The sequence below is a fragment of the Schistocerca nitens genome, chromosome 2 (assembly GCF_023898315.1).
Source record: "Schistocerca nitens isolate TAMUIC-IGC-003100 chromosome 2, iqSchNite1.1, whole genome shotgun sequence".
Lineage (NCBI taxonomy): Eukaryota > Metazoa > Arthropoda > Insecta > Orthoptera > Acrididae > Schistocerca > Schistocerca nitens.
In genome coordinates this window covers 370,702,606-370,720,377 of record NC_064615.1, presented here as the reverse complement: position 1 = coordinate 370,720,377, position 17,772 = coordinate 370,702,606, and the positions used below count along the sequence as shown (strand labels likewise).

At 36.7% G+C, this 17,772-nt stretch overlaps 1 protein-coding gene across 2 annotated transcripts in view; it reads right to left on the bottom strand.

The window, feature by feature from the left end:
- Window positions 1-17,772, bottom strand: part of LOC126234407 (actin-related protein 5) — a 171,606-nt gene that overhangs the window by 58,412 nt on the left and 95,422 nt on the right. For both annotated transcript variants that reach the window (XM_049943096.1, XM_049943097.1), the window contains exon 8: window positions 9,025-9,113. In XM_049943096.1, coding sequence (XP_049799053.1) covers window positions 9,025-9,113 — 89 coding nt within the window. The remainder of the gene's footprint in view (window positions 1-9,024; window positions 9,114-17,772) is intronic.

Sequence of the window (17,772 nt, the reverse complement as noted above, 5' to 3'; positions counted from 1 at the left end):
GAATATCTTGTAGAACAAAGTGGCAATTATATCAAAACGTTAGAAACAGTCAAAATCTAAATTCAGCAGCCAATTACAGACAGTATTGTAAGGTGCTCAAAAATGTTATTAGGAAGGCAAAAAGTATGTGGTATGCAGATAGAATAGCTAAGTCTCAGGATAACATTAAAACCATATGGTCAGTGATAAAGGAAGTGGCTGGTCTGCAGAGACAGGTCGAGCATATAGAATCAGTGCATAGTGGGAATCTCCGTGTTACTGATAAGTCGCATATATGTACAGTATTTAATAATCACTTTCTGAATATAGCAGGTGAACTAAACAGAAACCTAGTCCCAACAGGGAATCATATAGTGCTCTTAGAAAAAAGTGTTCCAAGACCGTTACCTGAAATGCTCCTCCATGATACTGACAAGAGGGAGATTGAGTTAATAATTAAATCACTAAAGACCAAGAACTCTCATGGATATGACAGGGTATCTAGCAGAATACTGAAGTATTGTTCTATGTATGTTAGCCCAGTACTTAGCCATATCTGTAACTTTTCCTCTAGGAGTGATCGGTTTCCTGACCGATTAAAGTACTCGTTAGTGAAGCCACATTATAAAAAGGGAGTCAGGGATAATGTTAACAATTTTAGACCTATTTCTATGCCATCGGTGTTTGCTAAATATAGCGAGAAGGTTGTATATACAAGGTTACTGGAGCTTTTAAATTCACATAATTTGCTGTCAAATGTACAGTTTGGTTTTAGAAATGGTTTAACAACTGAAAATGCTATATTCTCTTTTCTCTGTGAGGTTTTGGACGGATTAAATAAAAGGTTGTGAACGCTAGGCGTTTTCTTTGATTTAATGAAGGCTTCTGACTGTCTTGACCACAAAATATTACTGCAGAAGTTGGACTACTAAGGAGTAAGGTGAGTAGTTTACCATTGGTTCGCCTCTTACTTTAAGAACAGAAAGCAGAAGGTAATTCTCCGTAATATTGAGAGTGGTAGTGATGCTCAGTCCCAATAGGGCACTGTTAAGTGGAGCGTTCCCCAAGGGTCGGTGCTGGGGCCACTGCTGTTTCTTATTTACATAAATTATATGCCTTCTAGTATTACAGGTGATTCAAAAATATTTCTGTTTGCTGATGACACCAACTTGATAGTGAAGGATCTTGTGTGCAATATTGAAACAGTAACAAATAATGTAGTTCATGAAATAAGTTCGTGGCTTGTGGAAAATAATTTGATGCTAAATCACAGTAAGATGCAGTTTTTACAGTTTCTAACTCACAATTCAACAAGAACCGATATTTTGATCAGACAGAATGGGCATATTATAAGCGAGACAGAACAGTTCAAGTTCCTAGGCGTTCGGATAGATAGTAAGCTGTTGTGGAAAGCCCATGTCCAGGATCTTGTTCAGAAACTAAATGCTGCTATATTTACCATTAGAACAGTATCTGAAATAAGTGACACTTCAACACGAAAAGTAGTCTACTTCGCATATTTTCATACGCTTATGTCGTATGGTATTATTTTTTGGGATAATTCTTCTGATTCAAAGAGGGTATTTTTGGCTCAAAAACGGGCTGTTCGAGCTATATGTGGTGTAAGTTCGAGAACCTCTTGTCGACCCCTATTCAATAGTCTGGGAATTCTGACATTGTCCTCACAGTATATATTTTCTTTAATGTCGTTTGTTGTTAGCAATATTAGCCTATTCCCAAGAGTTAGCAGCTTTTACTCAGTTAATACTAGGCAGAAATCAAATCTGCATGTGGAATGCACTTCCTTGACTCTTGTGCAGAAAGGAGTGCAGTATTCTGCTGCATCCGTTTTCAATAAGCTACCACAAGAACTCAAAAATCTTAGCAGTAGCCCAAACACTTTTAAGTCTAAACTGAAGAGTTACCTCATGGCTCACTCCTATTCTGTCGAGGAGCTCCTGGAAGAGCTGAAAAATTAAGGAAATTCCAGTGTTATATTGTTGATTTTCTTTATCTAAACTTACGACTTGTCGCCTGAATATGTTTCTTATATTTCATTTTATCTGTTTCTACTATCGTGTTATAATTTCATGTATTGGCTCGTTCCATGACCATGGAGACTTCTCCTTAATTTGGTCCCACGGAACAATAAATAAATAAATAAAAACAAATTCCTTGGTGCCCTTCTTCCAATCTGACTATGTAAGCACACACCAGATGTGGTCTGAATACAAAGAAATAGTATTGATAGCAATTAAAAGATATATACCAAATAAAGTAATAAGAGACTATACTATGGTACACAAAACAGACCAGAACATTGTTGCTTCTGCAATGAGAAAAGCAAGCCGGGTTTAAAAGAACACAAAACCCCCAATATTGGGAGAATTTTACAGAAGTTCAAAATTTGGCATGAACTTCAATGTGATTTACGTTTAATAACTTCCACAATGAAACTTTGTCTCAAAATGTGACACAAAGATTCTGGTCATATGCAAAATACACCAGCGGCAAGACACAACTGATACCTTCACTGCGCAATAACAATGGTAATGCTAACAATGACTGCCACTAAATCAGAGGTACTAAACACAGTTTTGCAAAACTTCTTCGCCAAAGAAGGCAAAGTTAACACTAGAATTTCAGTCTAGAACAACTGCCAATATGAGTAATTTAGAGACAGATATCTTCAATGCAGCAAAGCAGCATAAATTTTTCAATAAAGGCAAGGCCTTTGGTCCAGATTGTATACCAGTCAGGTACCTTTCCGAGTATGCTGACGCAAAGACTGGAATGTTGCGTAGGTCATACCAATACCACAAGAAACGAAACAGGAGTAATCAGTTGAATTACAGACTCATATCATTAACATCAATAAGTAGTAGGATTTTGGAAGGTGTACTGTGTTCGAACATTATGAATTACCACAAAAAAAAAAAGAAACAAAAAAAAAAAATGATTTACTGAAAAATAGTCAGCACAGATTCAGAAAATATCATTCTTGCAAAACACACTAGCTCTTTATTCTCCCAAACTAATGAGTGCTATCAACAGATGATGTCAAATTAATTCCATATTTTGACATCCTGAAGGTTAGAGCAGATACACCAAATAGCTGCTTATAATAAGCAATCTTTATTTACAACAGTCTGTTTTGGCTTAATCACCATTTTCAAGTATCTTCGATTACAATTTTGATGAGAACAGGTATGGATGCCAATGTCATTCACATTAAAGTCTGATGCCTTCAGTTATCACTTTCATGAAGGCATATGTAGGAATGACATTACATCAAAGACAACACTTATTGCATCACCAAACTGACTTTTAAGCAAATAAAACACAGAATGTTCCCCTTTATTTCATAAGACAATATCTTCAACAATTTTTCTTCTTCAGGGCCAGCAGTGTAATGTATGTCTGATAATGACATGATTGTTAGAGTAGATACACCAAATAGCTGCTTTTATTTGCTTAAAAGTCAAATTGGGCATATAATAAGCGTTGTCTTCGATGCAGTGTCATTCCCACATATGACTTCATAAAAGTGATAATTGAAGGCATCAAACTTTAATACGAATGACATTGGTATCCATACCTGTTCTCGCCAAAATTGTAATTGCAGGTAGTTGAAAATGGCGATTCAGCCAAAACAGACTATTGTAAATAAAGATTACTAATTATAAGCAGCTATTTGGTGTATCTACTCTAAAAATCATATTGTTATCAGACATATATTACGCTGCTGGCCCTAAAGAAGAAAAATATCCAGAAGGCTTTTTACATCGTTCCTCACAAGCGACTTCTAATCAAATTGCCTGCCTATGGAGCATTGCCTCAGTTGTGTGACTGGATTCATGAGTTCTGTCAGAATGGTCACAGTTTGCTCTAATTGACAGAAAGTCTTCAAGTAAAACAGAAGAGATATCTGGTGTTTTCCAAGGAAATGTTATTGGCCCTCTACTGTTCCTAATTTATATAAACAATTTAGGAGATAATCTCAGCAGTCCTCTTACATTGTTTGCAAATGATGCCATCATTTACCTTCTTGTGAAGTCATCAGATAATTGAAACCAATAGCCAAATGATTTAGACAAGGTATTTGTTTGGTGCAAAAAGTCTTAATTGACTCTAAATAATGAAATGTGTGAAGTCATCAACATAAGTAGTAACAGAAAAATGCTAAATTTCAGTTACATGATAAGTAACACAAATCTAGAGACTTTACATCCATCTAAATACTTAAGTGTATCGAACTGGAACGATCACATAGATAATGTTGTGGGGAAAGCAAACCAAAGACTGTGGTTTATTGGCAGAAAACATAAGAGGTCTACTAAAGTTACTGCTTACACACTTGTTCACCCTCTTCTGGAGTACTGCTGTGTGGTGTGCAATCTGCATGAAATAGAATTTACGGAGGACATCAAGAAAGTTCAAAAAAGGGCAGCTCATTTTGTATTACTGCAAAACAGGAGAGAGAGTATCATAAATGTGATACGTGAACTGGGATGTCAGTTGTGTTTTTATTCCAACAGGATCTTCTTGTGAAATTTCAATCACCAACTTTTTCCTCTGATTGCAAAAATATTTTATAGGCAGGCACCCATTTACATAGAGAAATGATCAACATAATAAAATAACAGAAATCAGAGTTCACGCAGAAAAATTTAAGTGCTCATTTTTCCCACATGCTGTTTAACAGTAGAACAGTAGAGAAACAGCTTGAAGGTGGTTCATGAACACACTGCCAGGCACTTAAGTGTACATTGCAAAGTAATCATGTAGAGTTAGACGATTACTTTGTGTATTAAAGCTTACTGAAATCGATCATTGGGTTTAGCCTCCCTTTGCCAGAACTCAGTAATGTAATCATAAGAAAACTTCAGTGTTCTTGTTCCTACTGCTGCTATTGTGTAGACTGAATTAGCAGCTTTTGATAATGTTCAGAGTTCTCCTGTACTGTAGTGAAATTAATTTTACTGCTACAGCTACTGCTACTGCTACTACTACTACTACTACTACTACTACTACTACTACTAATACATTAAATTATTTTTACTATATTATTATTTATTGGTTTGACCTACTACGGATCACTTGGAGTAGCTTATGTCATCTTTCATTTCTCCTTTCTTTCCAATAATTTTCCATTCTTTTCCTCCAGTTTTCTCTTCTTTCTACTGGCCATATTGCACCTCCTTTTTCCTTTGTTTTCTCCTGGAAGCCCTTGAAACTTTTTACTTTTGCTCTGAACTTTTCTCCGTCTTCTATTTCTTCCTCCGTTATTTTCATTTTCCTCATTTCTGCTGTAACTCTTTCATCCACCACAGTGATGTTTTTGAGTTTCTGCCAAAAAGTTACAAAATCATTCTGTTAATTCTGTTTTCATCAAGGTTTTTTAGGTGTCCACAGAATACGACTCTTTTCTTCCTCATTGTGTCTAACATTCCTTTTACTTTTTTCGTAAACTACTTTATTATTCTTAATTTTCACTTCACATTGTTATATTTTGCTCACTAGATTTTCATTATTATTTTCCTTTCCTTCTTTTGACTTCATCTAATTGTTTGGCTGTGTTTAACGAAAGGCATCCTGAAGTATAAAGGCATTCTTGTTTAATGACAGTGTGGTTGTGTCAGAGTTTTGCATTTATGGACATATTTATAGCTACACTGTTCATTTTTTTTATTTACTTTTTGACTGAAAAGCCACTTCAATTTTCCTTGCCCTTGCTACGTTAGCTTTTTTGTCCAATGCATTTGGTTGTATTATTTGACCTAGATATTTACATTGTTTAGCATTTTCTGTTCTTACATAGTCAGTTTCCATATATTTTGGTGCGTCCTTCACATCTATCATACACCCTTTCTCCCCATCTCCCACCCCCCCCCCCAAAAATATATATATATATATATATATATATATATATATATATATATATATATATATATATAGGCCTGCTGTTGTAGATGTCTCTTGTAGCTTTATCTGTACTGCTGCATCTTCCACAGATTCAGCTAAGATGTTAAGGTTGTCGACAAAAGCAAAACAATCAATACTCAGATTATTCCATTTTTCTCAATTGCAGTTCTTCTACTGTTCTTTTCCTCCATTCACTAATTATCTTTTCTCGTGCACAACTGAACAGCATTGGGGACATTCAATCTCCTAGTCTTACATCAGTTTTGATCTCATGATCCCATGAGAATTCACCTACAAATTTAATTTCGCATTTTGTATTTGTTAGCATGTGTGGTTCTTTTTTTTTTTTTTTTTTTTTTTTTTTACGATTGTCTCTGCTTTGCTATCAGCCCCAAACTCTGTTACGGTATTGAGTAATGCTATCCTATCAGTCAAATCACATGTTAATTTAAAGTCTACGAATGTCGCACAAATGCTCTTGGTTCTCCTTCCTCTATACCAGATTATAAATTTCAGGTTTAAAATTTTTTCCACACAGGAGCATGCTTTGCTAAACCCTCCTTGGTACCCTCCTAATTGCTGATCCAGTTGGCTTTCCAGCCTGTTTTGTAACACTTTTGAAAGAAGTTATTAAGTCACTGGAAGGAACGAAATTCCTCTACAGTTCTTGGGATCATACAGATTGGCTAACAGCAAAGACTGCCATCAGTTTTATCATACTTGCCGGCACAAGTAGTGCTCATTTCCTTCCTTCTGTAACAGTCACATTTACAGTGGAAAGCAATTGCTTATCATCAAAATAGAGGGATATATTCCATATAGTATGCTTCTCTTACAGCAAGGAAGAAAGAGAAAAATGTTGCACTTTCAGGGGAATGCAGACCTCACAACAAAGGCTACATGTTTACCACTGTGCTACGGCTGCGACCAATAGAAATGTCCTTGTTAAAAATGCGTTTAGTGTATCTACAGCTAACAATAATGTATATTACTTGCAGTGAAGCTCCTGTGTCTTCTTGCAATAGATATAGAAAATAATGACCATTTTTGAACATGATTTTTCTATTTGATTTGCATCAGTACTGTATCGGACTTTGATTCCAGGTGTCATTGATTTTATGCAACCATTTTTTATGTTCTGACGTATACATTCATAAGCACAAGGTATTTATCTTTTTTTTTTTCTTATTTGTATTTTGATGTACTCATGGCTGTGTTGATTGTCACTCTGAATGAAGATATTTCTTCATCTTCATGACCCCATATACGAACAATGTTATGTTTACCAGGCACACATTGAAAAGATTGTTAGGTTGAAATTAGCATAGAATTGGGAATAATGCATCTTATTCAAATAATATACGGCCTTATAGGAACTACAACTTGTTTAAATTGATTTTTGATGGCTGTAGATAAGAAGTATTAAAAAGAGGGGACAAGAATTTTATGGAAGCTGGCTAGATATATTGAAACCAGAAATGAAAGTTAGGATGAGTTGTAGGTTGAAATGTAAATAGATACACCAGCACTGTGGTACTATAATGTTACGTGTGGCTGTTTTCTTTTTGCAGCAGTGCCTTAATAATGATTCTTGTCCTTTCACAGCATCATTAATTAATTAAATTTAACACTATAAGTATCTTCCTTCTGTAACGTTCCCTGGCAAACTCACAATATTAATAAAATAAAATTTATTTGTACCATATACGCCGCTCTGAGCAATCTGTATATAATGTAATTATTTAACAAAAAATATTATTGAATTTTGTGTAAAAGACATTTGTTATTATCGTAATATTTTTTGTAGTAATATTCTCTCTGTATTTAGGATAGTAATTTTTCTATATTTATTATGTGATTGTAAAATGTGTCAGTATCTGCGATAACAGAGATGTGAAATTTAGCCAGAGGAGAATAATATTGTCAAATTACAAAGAAATGTTAATAGTCAGCAGTCGTATAAAAGAACCATGTACAGCGTATTCTTTGGTCTTCTCTGTGTAGAGGCGAATGCAAGAAGAAGCTGTGTTGAAGCGATTCATGAAAGGGTAGATGTCTTTTGTCTCTGTCTAGACTTAGCCGCCATTAGAGGAGGCGTTACGAATTAATGTGACTTCAATTATTGTTTGATCTAAATATATCAGAATTTATCAAAAATGTGTATTATTAATGTAAATTAGCTTGCCCATGTCATCTATATTATTTCTTTAAAGAATTTTCAGCATTTTTAGTGGTGTTGCTGGGCTGTGCCGCGACCGATCGATTTGCAGCGGCAGCACATTTAAAAAATTGTTCCGCTAAAGGAAAAATCAACCAAACCCGTAAATCGGGAACAGATAGATAAAAATTAACTGTGAATTAAGAGAATGTTCTTCTTCTTTTACAGCGATCCAGAGACTGACTGAGATTTTAAAAATAGTTACACATTTGTGCATTCTTAGACGGATAGTTAACATTGAAATTTAACAATTTTGGTTCTTTCAAATAGCTTAAATGTATAGCGAAGTAGGTTTGATCAGTGATAATTAAATGTCGGCTCGGCAATAATTAACCATTTTCTGCTAATAGAGATAATCTTGTGTTCTATAGTTAACGCCGGGATAGAATTCAGTAATTATTTAACAAAAAAATCCACTGCATTTAGAAAATGTGTGCCAAGGCCGAATGATATAAAGGATTTAATTCTCAACTAAATATTCTTAATCAGTTAATATGAGTTCACGTAATTTTTAAATGTACGTAATTCTTTTGAAAGTGATTTTTTTATTACCACACGTAAATAAGAGTGAGGTTCTACAACAAAGTTCGCACGCAAAGAAAGTAAGGTAAAGGTAAAGAAAATTAACTTAAAAGCAAAATTTATTATTCTTTAACGAAATTTCATTCAGCATCGATTTCGTTAAACTTCGTAAGTAGTAATAGATATGAACAAAAAACAAATTGTACCCAAGTTCACAACACTTCAACATTTTTCACACACACACACACACACACACACACACACACACACACACACACACAGAGAGAGAGAGAGAGAGAGAGAGAGAGAGAGAGAAACTAAACACATTATTACAGTTTTTACACACACTTCACTTCAGCAATCCTTTTAGCAGAACATACCTCTTCAATCTTAAGCTCTCAATCCAAGACACATGCTCTTCCTCATTTTTGGGCTGAAATGTGGTCTTTGGAAATTTTGCCTTTGGTTCCTGGAAGGCAAAATTTGAGCATTATTACTTAACATGAAACACTGTACAATGTACTACAATTTTGTAGCAGTAATACAGATTCCTTGCTGTTGTGTAGAGTTACTGGAGACAAAATTATTGTACGTTATGTAGAATAGGAAGCAATTTAAGTATTTATGGAAATAAGTCCATACAATTTACACTGTCTCTGGATGGATAAATAAGCAAAATAAAAAATAAATAGTACACTGGCTGAAAAACAATCTGTACACTGCACACAGTCATGATAACTAATGAGTGGAAAACCAACAAAGATTTAGAATATGGTGTAAACTGTTTCACATGCTGGAACTAGACTGATGCAAGGTTAGTGTATTAACAGGTGGCAAAGTTGACAATGTCACCTAGAGTGGAGTTATAAAGGTGGAAGGAATGTGCTGTGACTGATTTAAACAATGTATATATGAGGGCTATTTGTAAAATTAAACTCTAACGGGTTACTAGACATGAAAATATTATGAACTTTTTTTAGGATTCTGTACCTAAATCAGTAAAAACTAACTCTTTTGGGATCACTTGCTGTCTGTCTGTCTAGCCAACTGTTAAAAATCCTCTTTCTCAAGAACACATACACGTATCAAGTTCAAATTTATCTTACATACTAAGGTCTATGAGTCCTTGGTGGTGTACAAAAATTAAGCTTCTATGCCAATGCAACCACAAGATATGGTCATTTACATACTTACAGGGGCTATAGTGTACTTTGTGTTAACCTAGAATCTTGAAATTTGGCAGAAAGCAAGATTTCACAATACAAGTACAATAAAAAACCAAGAAATAGTTAATTTATAATTACATCAAATGAAAAACATATTTCTTTTAGCACTTGTTATAAATTAGAACAGCCTCGGAAGTTTTGTAATTCCCAGGACTGATATGTTGCCAATCTCAGTGCCAGTAACAGGCAAAAATAGTGGAGTGTCTCAATTATCAGAATGAATTAACTGTCTATATACATAATTAGGTTTATACAGAACTCTCAAATTGTGAGCCCTACTCACACCTGGCCTCCTCCTCCTCCTCCTCCTCTCTCTCTCTCTCTCTCTCTCTCTCTCTCTCTCTCTCTCTCTCTCTCTTTTCCTGCAAATTATAGTTGAATTACTTGACAACATAGTCACCAACCAAATTCAAACATCTGTCATACTGTGATACCACCTTTCTTATCCCTTCATCAAAGAATGGCCCTGCCTGGTACTTCACTCAGCTGTTGACAATACCTCTGAGCTCATCATCAGTCATGAAGTGCTGAGTAGTCAGCAGGCCTTCATCTTGAGGAAGATAAAAGTCATCTGGTGCCACGTCCAGACTATGGCGAGGACACTGAAAAACCTCCCAGCCAAAAAGTGTTTCCTTTCTTCAGCTCACAGTATGGGTTCTTGCATTGTCACGAATGAGAACAAGTCCTTCAGTAATCATCCTGCATGGTTTGTTTTAGCTTGACCTTCCAAGTTTCCTGAATCTCACAACAAACTTGTCAACTTAGATCATTCTCATTTGTTACTCTCATGAAATCTGTTATCAAAATTCCTTTGCAGTTCAAAAAACCTGCAACCAGCATTTTGTGGTTTGACAATGTCTGCTTGAATTTTTTGGGCTTATCGGGAGAACAAGTGTGCATCCACTGCTTGGACTATTCCTTAGTTTCAGAGTTGACAGACTGGACCCTTGTTCTGCCCCAGTCACATGTTTTTTTTTTTTTTTCATAAATTATTACCCCTCTTCATGAATGAGATTTTCACTCTGCAGCGGAGTGTGCGCTGATATGAAACTTCCTGGCAAATTAAAACTGTGTGCCCGACCGAGACTCGAACTCGGGACCTTTGCCTTTCGTGGGCAAGTGCTCTACCAACTGAGCTACCGAAGCACGACTCACACCCGGTACCCACAGCTTTACTTCTGCCAGCAGCTCGTCTCCTACCTTCCAAACTTTACAGAAGCTCTCCTGCGAACCATGCAGAACTAGCACTCCTGAAAGAAAGGATATTGCGGAGACATGGCTTAGCCACAGCCTGGGGGATGTTTCCAGAATGAGATTTTCACTCTGCAGCGGAGTGTGCGCTGATATGAAACTTCCTGGCAGATTAAAACTGTGTGCCCGACTGAGACTCGAACTCGGGACCTTTGCCTTTCGCTGGTTCGCAGGAGAGCTTCTGTAAAGTTTGGAAGGTAGGAGACGAGGTGCTGGCAGAAGTAAAGCTGTGAGTACCGGGCGTGAGTCGTGCTTCGGTAGCTCAGTTGGTAGAGCACTTGCCCGCGAAAGGCAAAGGTCCCGAGTTCGAGTCTCGGTCGGGCACACAGTTTTAATCTGCCAGGAAGTTTCACCCCTCTTCATGATTGTGCTAAAAGAATGTCAAGGCCAAACCCATTCATTCAGTTTTCTTAATGCTAGTTAGACATTGTGGTTCCCAATGTGCAAATGTGCACAAAACTTGTAGTAACCTACTAACGTCTCTCTGACAATGTTAAAAGAGGGTTGTCTCTGAAAACTTCAGAAGTTTGAAAATTGTGAATCAATGTCTCATGCACACCCTTTCGTCAAAATGTTGCGCACGTTCATCAGCCGCATACTAATGCCTCCTCAACCATTTTCACTATGTACATCTGTGTGAACAACCCAGAGTTTTCCGCTCCACTTGCTCACAACACCATCACTTGTAACGCCATCCCCATAACATAACTGACATTTAATCACATTAGCATTGACTCCTCCTGCTTGAAGGAACTGAATCACAGAGTGTACCTCTCAAATGGCAGGAGATTCAATAACACCGTCCATTTTAACTGCTTGCTGCTTTCAGACTGATGAACACAACAAAGAGCCTACTGACACAACATGAATTTCAAAGTCTCTTTTTCCAATCATACAAATGCCATGAAGCTAAGAGCATTTTGTTTATTTTCAGTACCCAATCAGAGGTTAATTTATGAACAGCCCTCATATGTGTGATGTGTACAATTGGTCTGATGAAGATATCTGATGCCTTCTTTTTTTTAGGTTCTCGCACAGAAGGCCTACTGTCAATTATGTACATACACGAGAAGCAGCATACTTCTGGAGGCCAAAACTTTCTTTTGTGTGCTAAGTTTTTTTTATGGACAAGACATTTCCACTGAATTTCACACTATAAGTGCATAATGTGCACTAAGGTCAGAAAGTATCGAGGGTAAACTTTTACATGTGTCACTTCATTGTCAATGGTTTTGAATTGATACTAATGTTACCAAAATGACACCAAATATGAAAGATGGTGAAACTTCCTGGCAGATTAAAACTGTGTGCCCGACCGAGACTCGAACTTGGGACCTTTGCCTTTCGCGGGCAAGTGCTCTACCATCTGAGCTACCGAAGCACGACTCACGCTGGTGCTCACAGCTTTACTTCTGCTAGTAGTAAAGCTGTGAGTACTGGGCGGGAGTCGTGCTTCGGTAGCTCAGATGGTAGAGCACTTGCCCGCGAAAGGCAAAGGTCCCAAGTTCGAGTCTCGGTCGGGCACACAGTTTTAATCTGCCAGGAAGTTTCATATCAGCGCACACTCCGCTGCAGAGTGAAAATCTCATTCATGAAAGATGGTGGATTCTAGTGCACCAATGAGTGAATGAACTGAAGAGAAGTTAAGAATAATGTGATAAGAAACTGAAGGCTGAGAGGCTGTTAAGGAATTTAACAAAGGAAAACTCAAGCAGGGCACTGTTTTAATGTTTTCCTGTTTTGTGCATGGAGAGGCAACAAAATCTGCTAGTACATTTTTCACTATCAACAAAAGTGATGGAGCTAAAATAATGAAGGTAGGATTGTATGGGTAACAGCCTACAGCACAGTTTTAGACATCAGTACCACATTATCACAATAATATTGTTGGGATGACAAATTCGTATGGTGAAATGTTGAAACCACTACTTTCAACTCCAAGGATTTCTCCCATAAAAACATAAAATGATATTCGCATACAACCTTCCTTTCTCCCTTGGCTTCAAAATTATTTCCTGTTGTTTTATATAAATAACCATGACTTGTTCCTTATTTTTTAGCTTCTTAGACTGCTATTGAAATGTGAAGTGCCTTTCCATGTAGATTGTATAATATATTAATATTTATTCCTCTGCATTTTATTTTCCCCATCTGGAATTGAAGCTCTCCCCTTCTTTCTTCTTTGTAAAAAAATTAAAATAAATTACTGTACCATAATTTTGTTAGTGCAATGGCATTATAGGTTAGTAAAGATATGTAAATAAAGTCTTAACAAGTGCACTCTTGTCATTAGTGGCCAAAAAATGGCAGCAAGGATGTGTACAGTGCTCATATAATGGTCACTGACATCCTTTGGGATTTTATATCACAAATTAAACTAAAGTCTTAGGTCCGATTGGTCTAGGTTTCATCATACCTGTTCTATGCACATTCCTAATGGCAGTGAAATATGAGGTATTATTATGAACTGCATATTCTTATACTAAATTCTTACTGAAATTTGTGAGGTCAGTAGAGTAAGAGTATGGAAGTCACTGCACTACTTATTTTTCTTCTCCTCTAAATTCTTCTAACTACCAAATGTCATACAACGGACTGGAACAGATTCCAGAAATGACAACACAATTTTCTTGTTTCACTTTAAGTGACTTGCCTAATTTTTGACACTGAATAAGGAGCATAGGCATGGTCTACAGCTTAAATTCTACACTCCATGCCCACAAGTGAACAGATGAAGACAACTCTCATTCCATCACAAGAAAAACTGTTTTCTAAGACTGCATAAAAGTTACAGAGTGAACAAAATACTGTTCTGATGAACTGTAATAGTAATAAGCTCCACTTTCTCAAGTTTTACTAGCATTTAAGCAAAATAATCTTGTTGTGCAGTACCCAGTTAGGTTGAACATCACTAGTGCATGTGTACTGGACTAAATATGGCTGAAGCGTATCTTTTAATATGAATGACTGTCTATTATCTCCTTCCCAAGGGTTTATACAAATAGTCTCCAGATTCCTAATAGTGGGAGTGACTAAGGTAGCTCCCTGACAAACTTTTTGAAAATACCTCTTCAAATCAGTCCATTTATTGACAAATGGGAATACATTATGTAGAACAATAAGTAAGAAAATAAAACTATTGCCTAAGGTGTAGCAATTGGATGCGAACATGAAGGAACTGTCATTACAAAAATACAGGGTTGCACAGTTAAAAGTAGCCCACCTCATCTTTGAATCTGAATGCAATACTTCAACTTCTGAAATAGAGTAAACAGCTACAACACTGGACAGTTTTATGCAATAATTGATTATTAGCATTCTTCTGTCAGCATTTCAGTTTATTTCATCAGTGAAGTTAGATGTTTCTCTTTTCAGTCTACAAAATGACTTTCTCAATCGAAGAAAGAATTCAAATTGTGGAAGTATACGTAAAAACATGTTTAGTTAAGGAAACTTGCAACATTTTCGGGTTCAAGTATCCAGACAGAGGAATACAAGCAGAGAAAGAAATACAGAGTCTGTATAAAAACTAGTGCATCTATGGGTATGTGTAAAATGTGAAAAAACAAAAAAAATTCCTTCAGTTTGGACACCAGAAGTTATAGCACACACACTCGGTGAAGAACTGTTCAGAGCCCTAAGAAGTCTACATATAAATCGGAACACGTAAGTAGGAGCAGTTGCCATCATATACTGAAAAATCTTAATTTGAAGCCATATTATGTGACAGTTGTGCAGCAATTACAGGGGGATGACAGTCAGAAATGTGTAGATTACTGCACTTGGCATTTGAATAACATCGACAATGGCTTGTTATAATCTTTCCATTACATCATGAGTGATGAAACATTGTTTCTTCTTCCTGACCATGTGAATTCACAGAACACAAGGTACTGGCCAATGGAGAACCCTAACATTGTTTCAGCAACCACCCCATGATGAAAAAAATCAGCGTTTGGTGTGGTGTAACAGGAACACGCCTCATTGGACACTACTCTCAACACGGTTGAATACATGGAACTTTTTGAGTCTTTCGTGCTCAACTCACTGAATATGAAAGAGAATATTGCTTCTTCCAGAAAAATGGGGCAACAGGGCACACAACTAAGGTATCCCTGGAATGAGTCCAAGATGAAATGAGTCCATGATGACACTGAGGAATGAACTGTCAGCAAACATTTATGGCCACCACATTCATCATATCTAACAATATGTGATTTTTCCTGTGATGACACTTGAAGAGCAAGTGTCTATGAAACAAACCCACACACAATACAGGTACTAAAAGACAACATCAGTTGTTAACTTGCCACCGCTGACATCAGAACTTTATGCTGGGTGTACTTGCATATGCTTAGACATGCACAGTTGTGTATTTATGTTGCAGAGAGTCACTTTCAACATCTTCTATAAATGTAATGTTCATGTAAATAAATGTTAAGTCCATTTCAACTCTTCATTTCTGTATTTCACTGGGTAGAGCACTTGCCCGCGAAAGGCAAGGGTCCCAAGTTCGAGTCTCGGTCCGGCACACAGTTTTAATCTGCCAGGAAGTTTCATAGCAGTGCACGCTCTGCAGAGTGGAAATTTCATTCTGGAACCATCCCCCAGGCTAAGCCATGTCTCCGTAATATCCTTTCTTCCAGAAGTGCTAGTTTTGCAAGGTTTGCAGGAGAGCTTCTGTAAAGTTTGGAAGGTAGGAGATGAGGTACTGGCGGAAGTGAAGCTGTGAGAGCAGGGCATTTGTCGTGTTTGGGTATCTCAGATGGTAGAGCACTTGCCCGCGAAAGGCAAAGGTCCCGAGTTCGAGTCTCGGTACGGCACACAGTTTTAATTTGCTAGGAAGTTTCATATCCTTTATACTTACATGGGCTACCCCTTTAATCTGCACCAACCTGTAGGTCATTTAGTGTTCATGCAGCCCTTTTAGTGGTGACTGTAGTCAGAGCAAATGTGCACTGAATTTGTTTTGAAAACACTCAGGAGATAAAAAATAAATAAATAAATAAATAAAAACAGAGAACTGATGCTTACATTACATAGTGCAGTCTGTCTGTACATTTCTTGCATCTGTTCTATTTCAGAAATGTTTTGCTATGTGGTACGTTTTCCACTTCTTAGCATTCAAAATCCCTTTCAATCTCCCTCTGTTCAAGATTCACTTGCAGTTTGAACAAAGAGTCTGTCCTGCCATGTTTCAAAGATTGAAATATAGCTTCACAAAGTGCGTTGTATGTGCAAGATTTACTCCAGATGGATAGAATTAATGCTGAATAAACAAATAATTTTTAATGAAACTGAAACCATTTTCGCAGTTGTCTGTATGTATAAGCGTTCAGTGAATGTAGCTGTCACATACGAAGACTGGTTTGGTCTCTGTTTCTGCCAAGTATTTTTCCTTGATGAGAGGACTAGAACAGGGGCTATCCAGCCTCATGAAAATAACTGAGAATCTATCTGAAGGATAAGTAGCAGAGCATATTTCTACAAACAGCACTGACAACTGTGAGAAAGATGTGTTGGTCACATGATCCAATAGCCCAATCCCATCCAAGGGAAAAAAAAAAGACACAGAAAGAAACCAAATTTTAAGAGAGGTTAGAACTGAGACAAACCTTCAGTTTGAGAAAGAAACCAAAAAACATAATTCTAGCTTATTACATCAGCATAAATAGCTATTGGTTAAGAATTATCAACAGTCTGCAGATATTTTAACTCTACCCAATTTTAACTCAGTCACTGTGAAGTGTCAGCTATCTTTATTGCATCAAAATATTCGAGGACTCAGAAATAAAATTAATGAATGAACTATCTGCATAGATGAATTAGAGTCTTCAAACCCAGCTGACATAATCTGCCTCTCTGATCATCATGTGGCCACAGGTATAGAACTTTTAAGTGTTACAGGGTTTAGGTTAGCATCTCACTTTTGTAGATCAAAAATGGAGAAAGGAGGAGTAGCCACATTCATCAGGAACTGTCATAAATTTAAAAACATAGACATTCATAAATTTTGCCTAGAACAACACATGGAAGCATATGCAACAGAAGTAGAATTTCACAAAAAATCCTTCATAATATTAAGTGTATATCGAGCACCTGCAGTTAACTTTAATCTGTTTGAAAAGCACCTTGAAGTTGTACTGACCCATTTAAAAACCAAAAACAAAGAAATAGTGGCTGCTCGTCAGCAATGTAGATTTCCTTAAAGACTCTCCCAGTAAGAACTTATTTGGGTTAGTAACACTATCATTCAACTTCATTCCCACTGTAAAGTTCCCCATTAGGGTAGCCAAATGCTCACAAACAGCCATTAATAATATCTTTATAGAAGAGTCCAATGAACAAAATTATATTACAAAACCAATAGTCAATGGCCTCTCAGACCATGACATGCAGTTCCTTCTGTTAAATGTTAATACTGAACAGGATATAAAATCTCTTAAATCTGAGCTCAAGAGGGTAACCAATAAGCCAAAAATTGATTATTTTAGGACACTCTTCAGAGACATTCACTGGACTCATGTTTACAGTGCTCATGGCATGAATGAAACACTTTTTCTAATAAAGTGCTTACCTTATTCGAACACTGTTTTCCCCCAAAACTTACCAAGGTTAGAGCAAAGTCTACAAAGAAGCCATGGATTACTC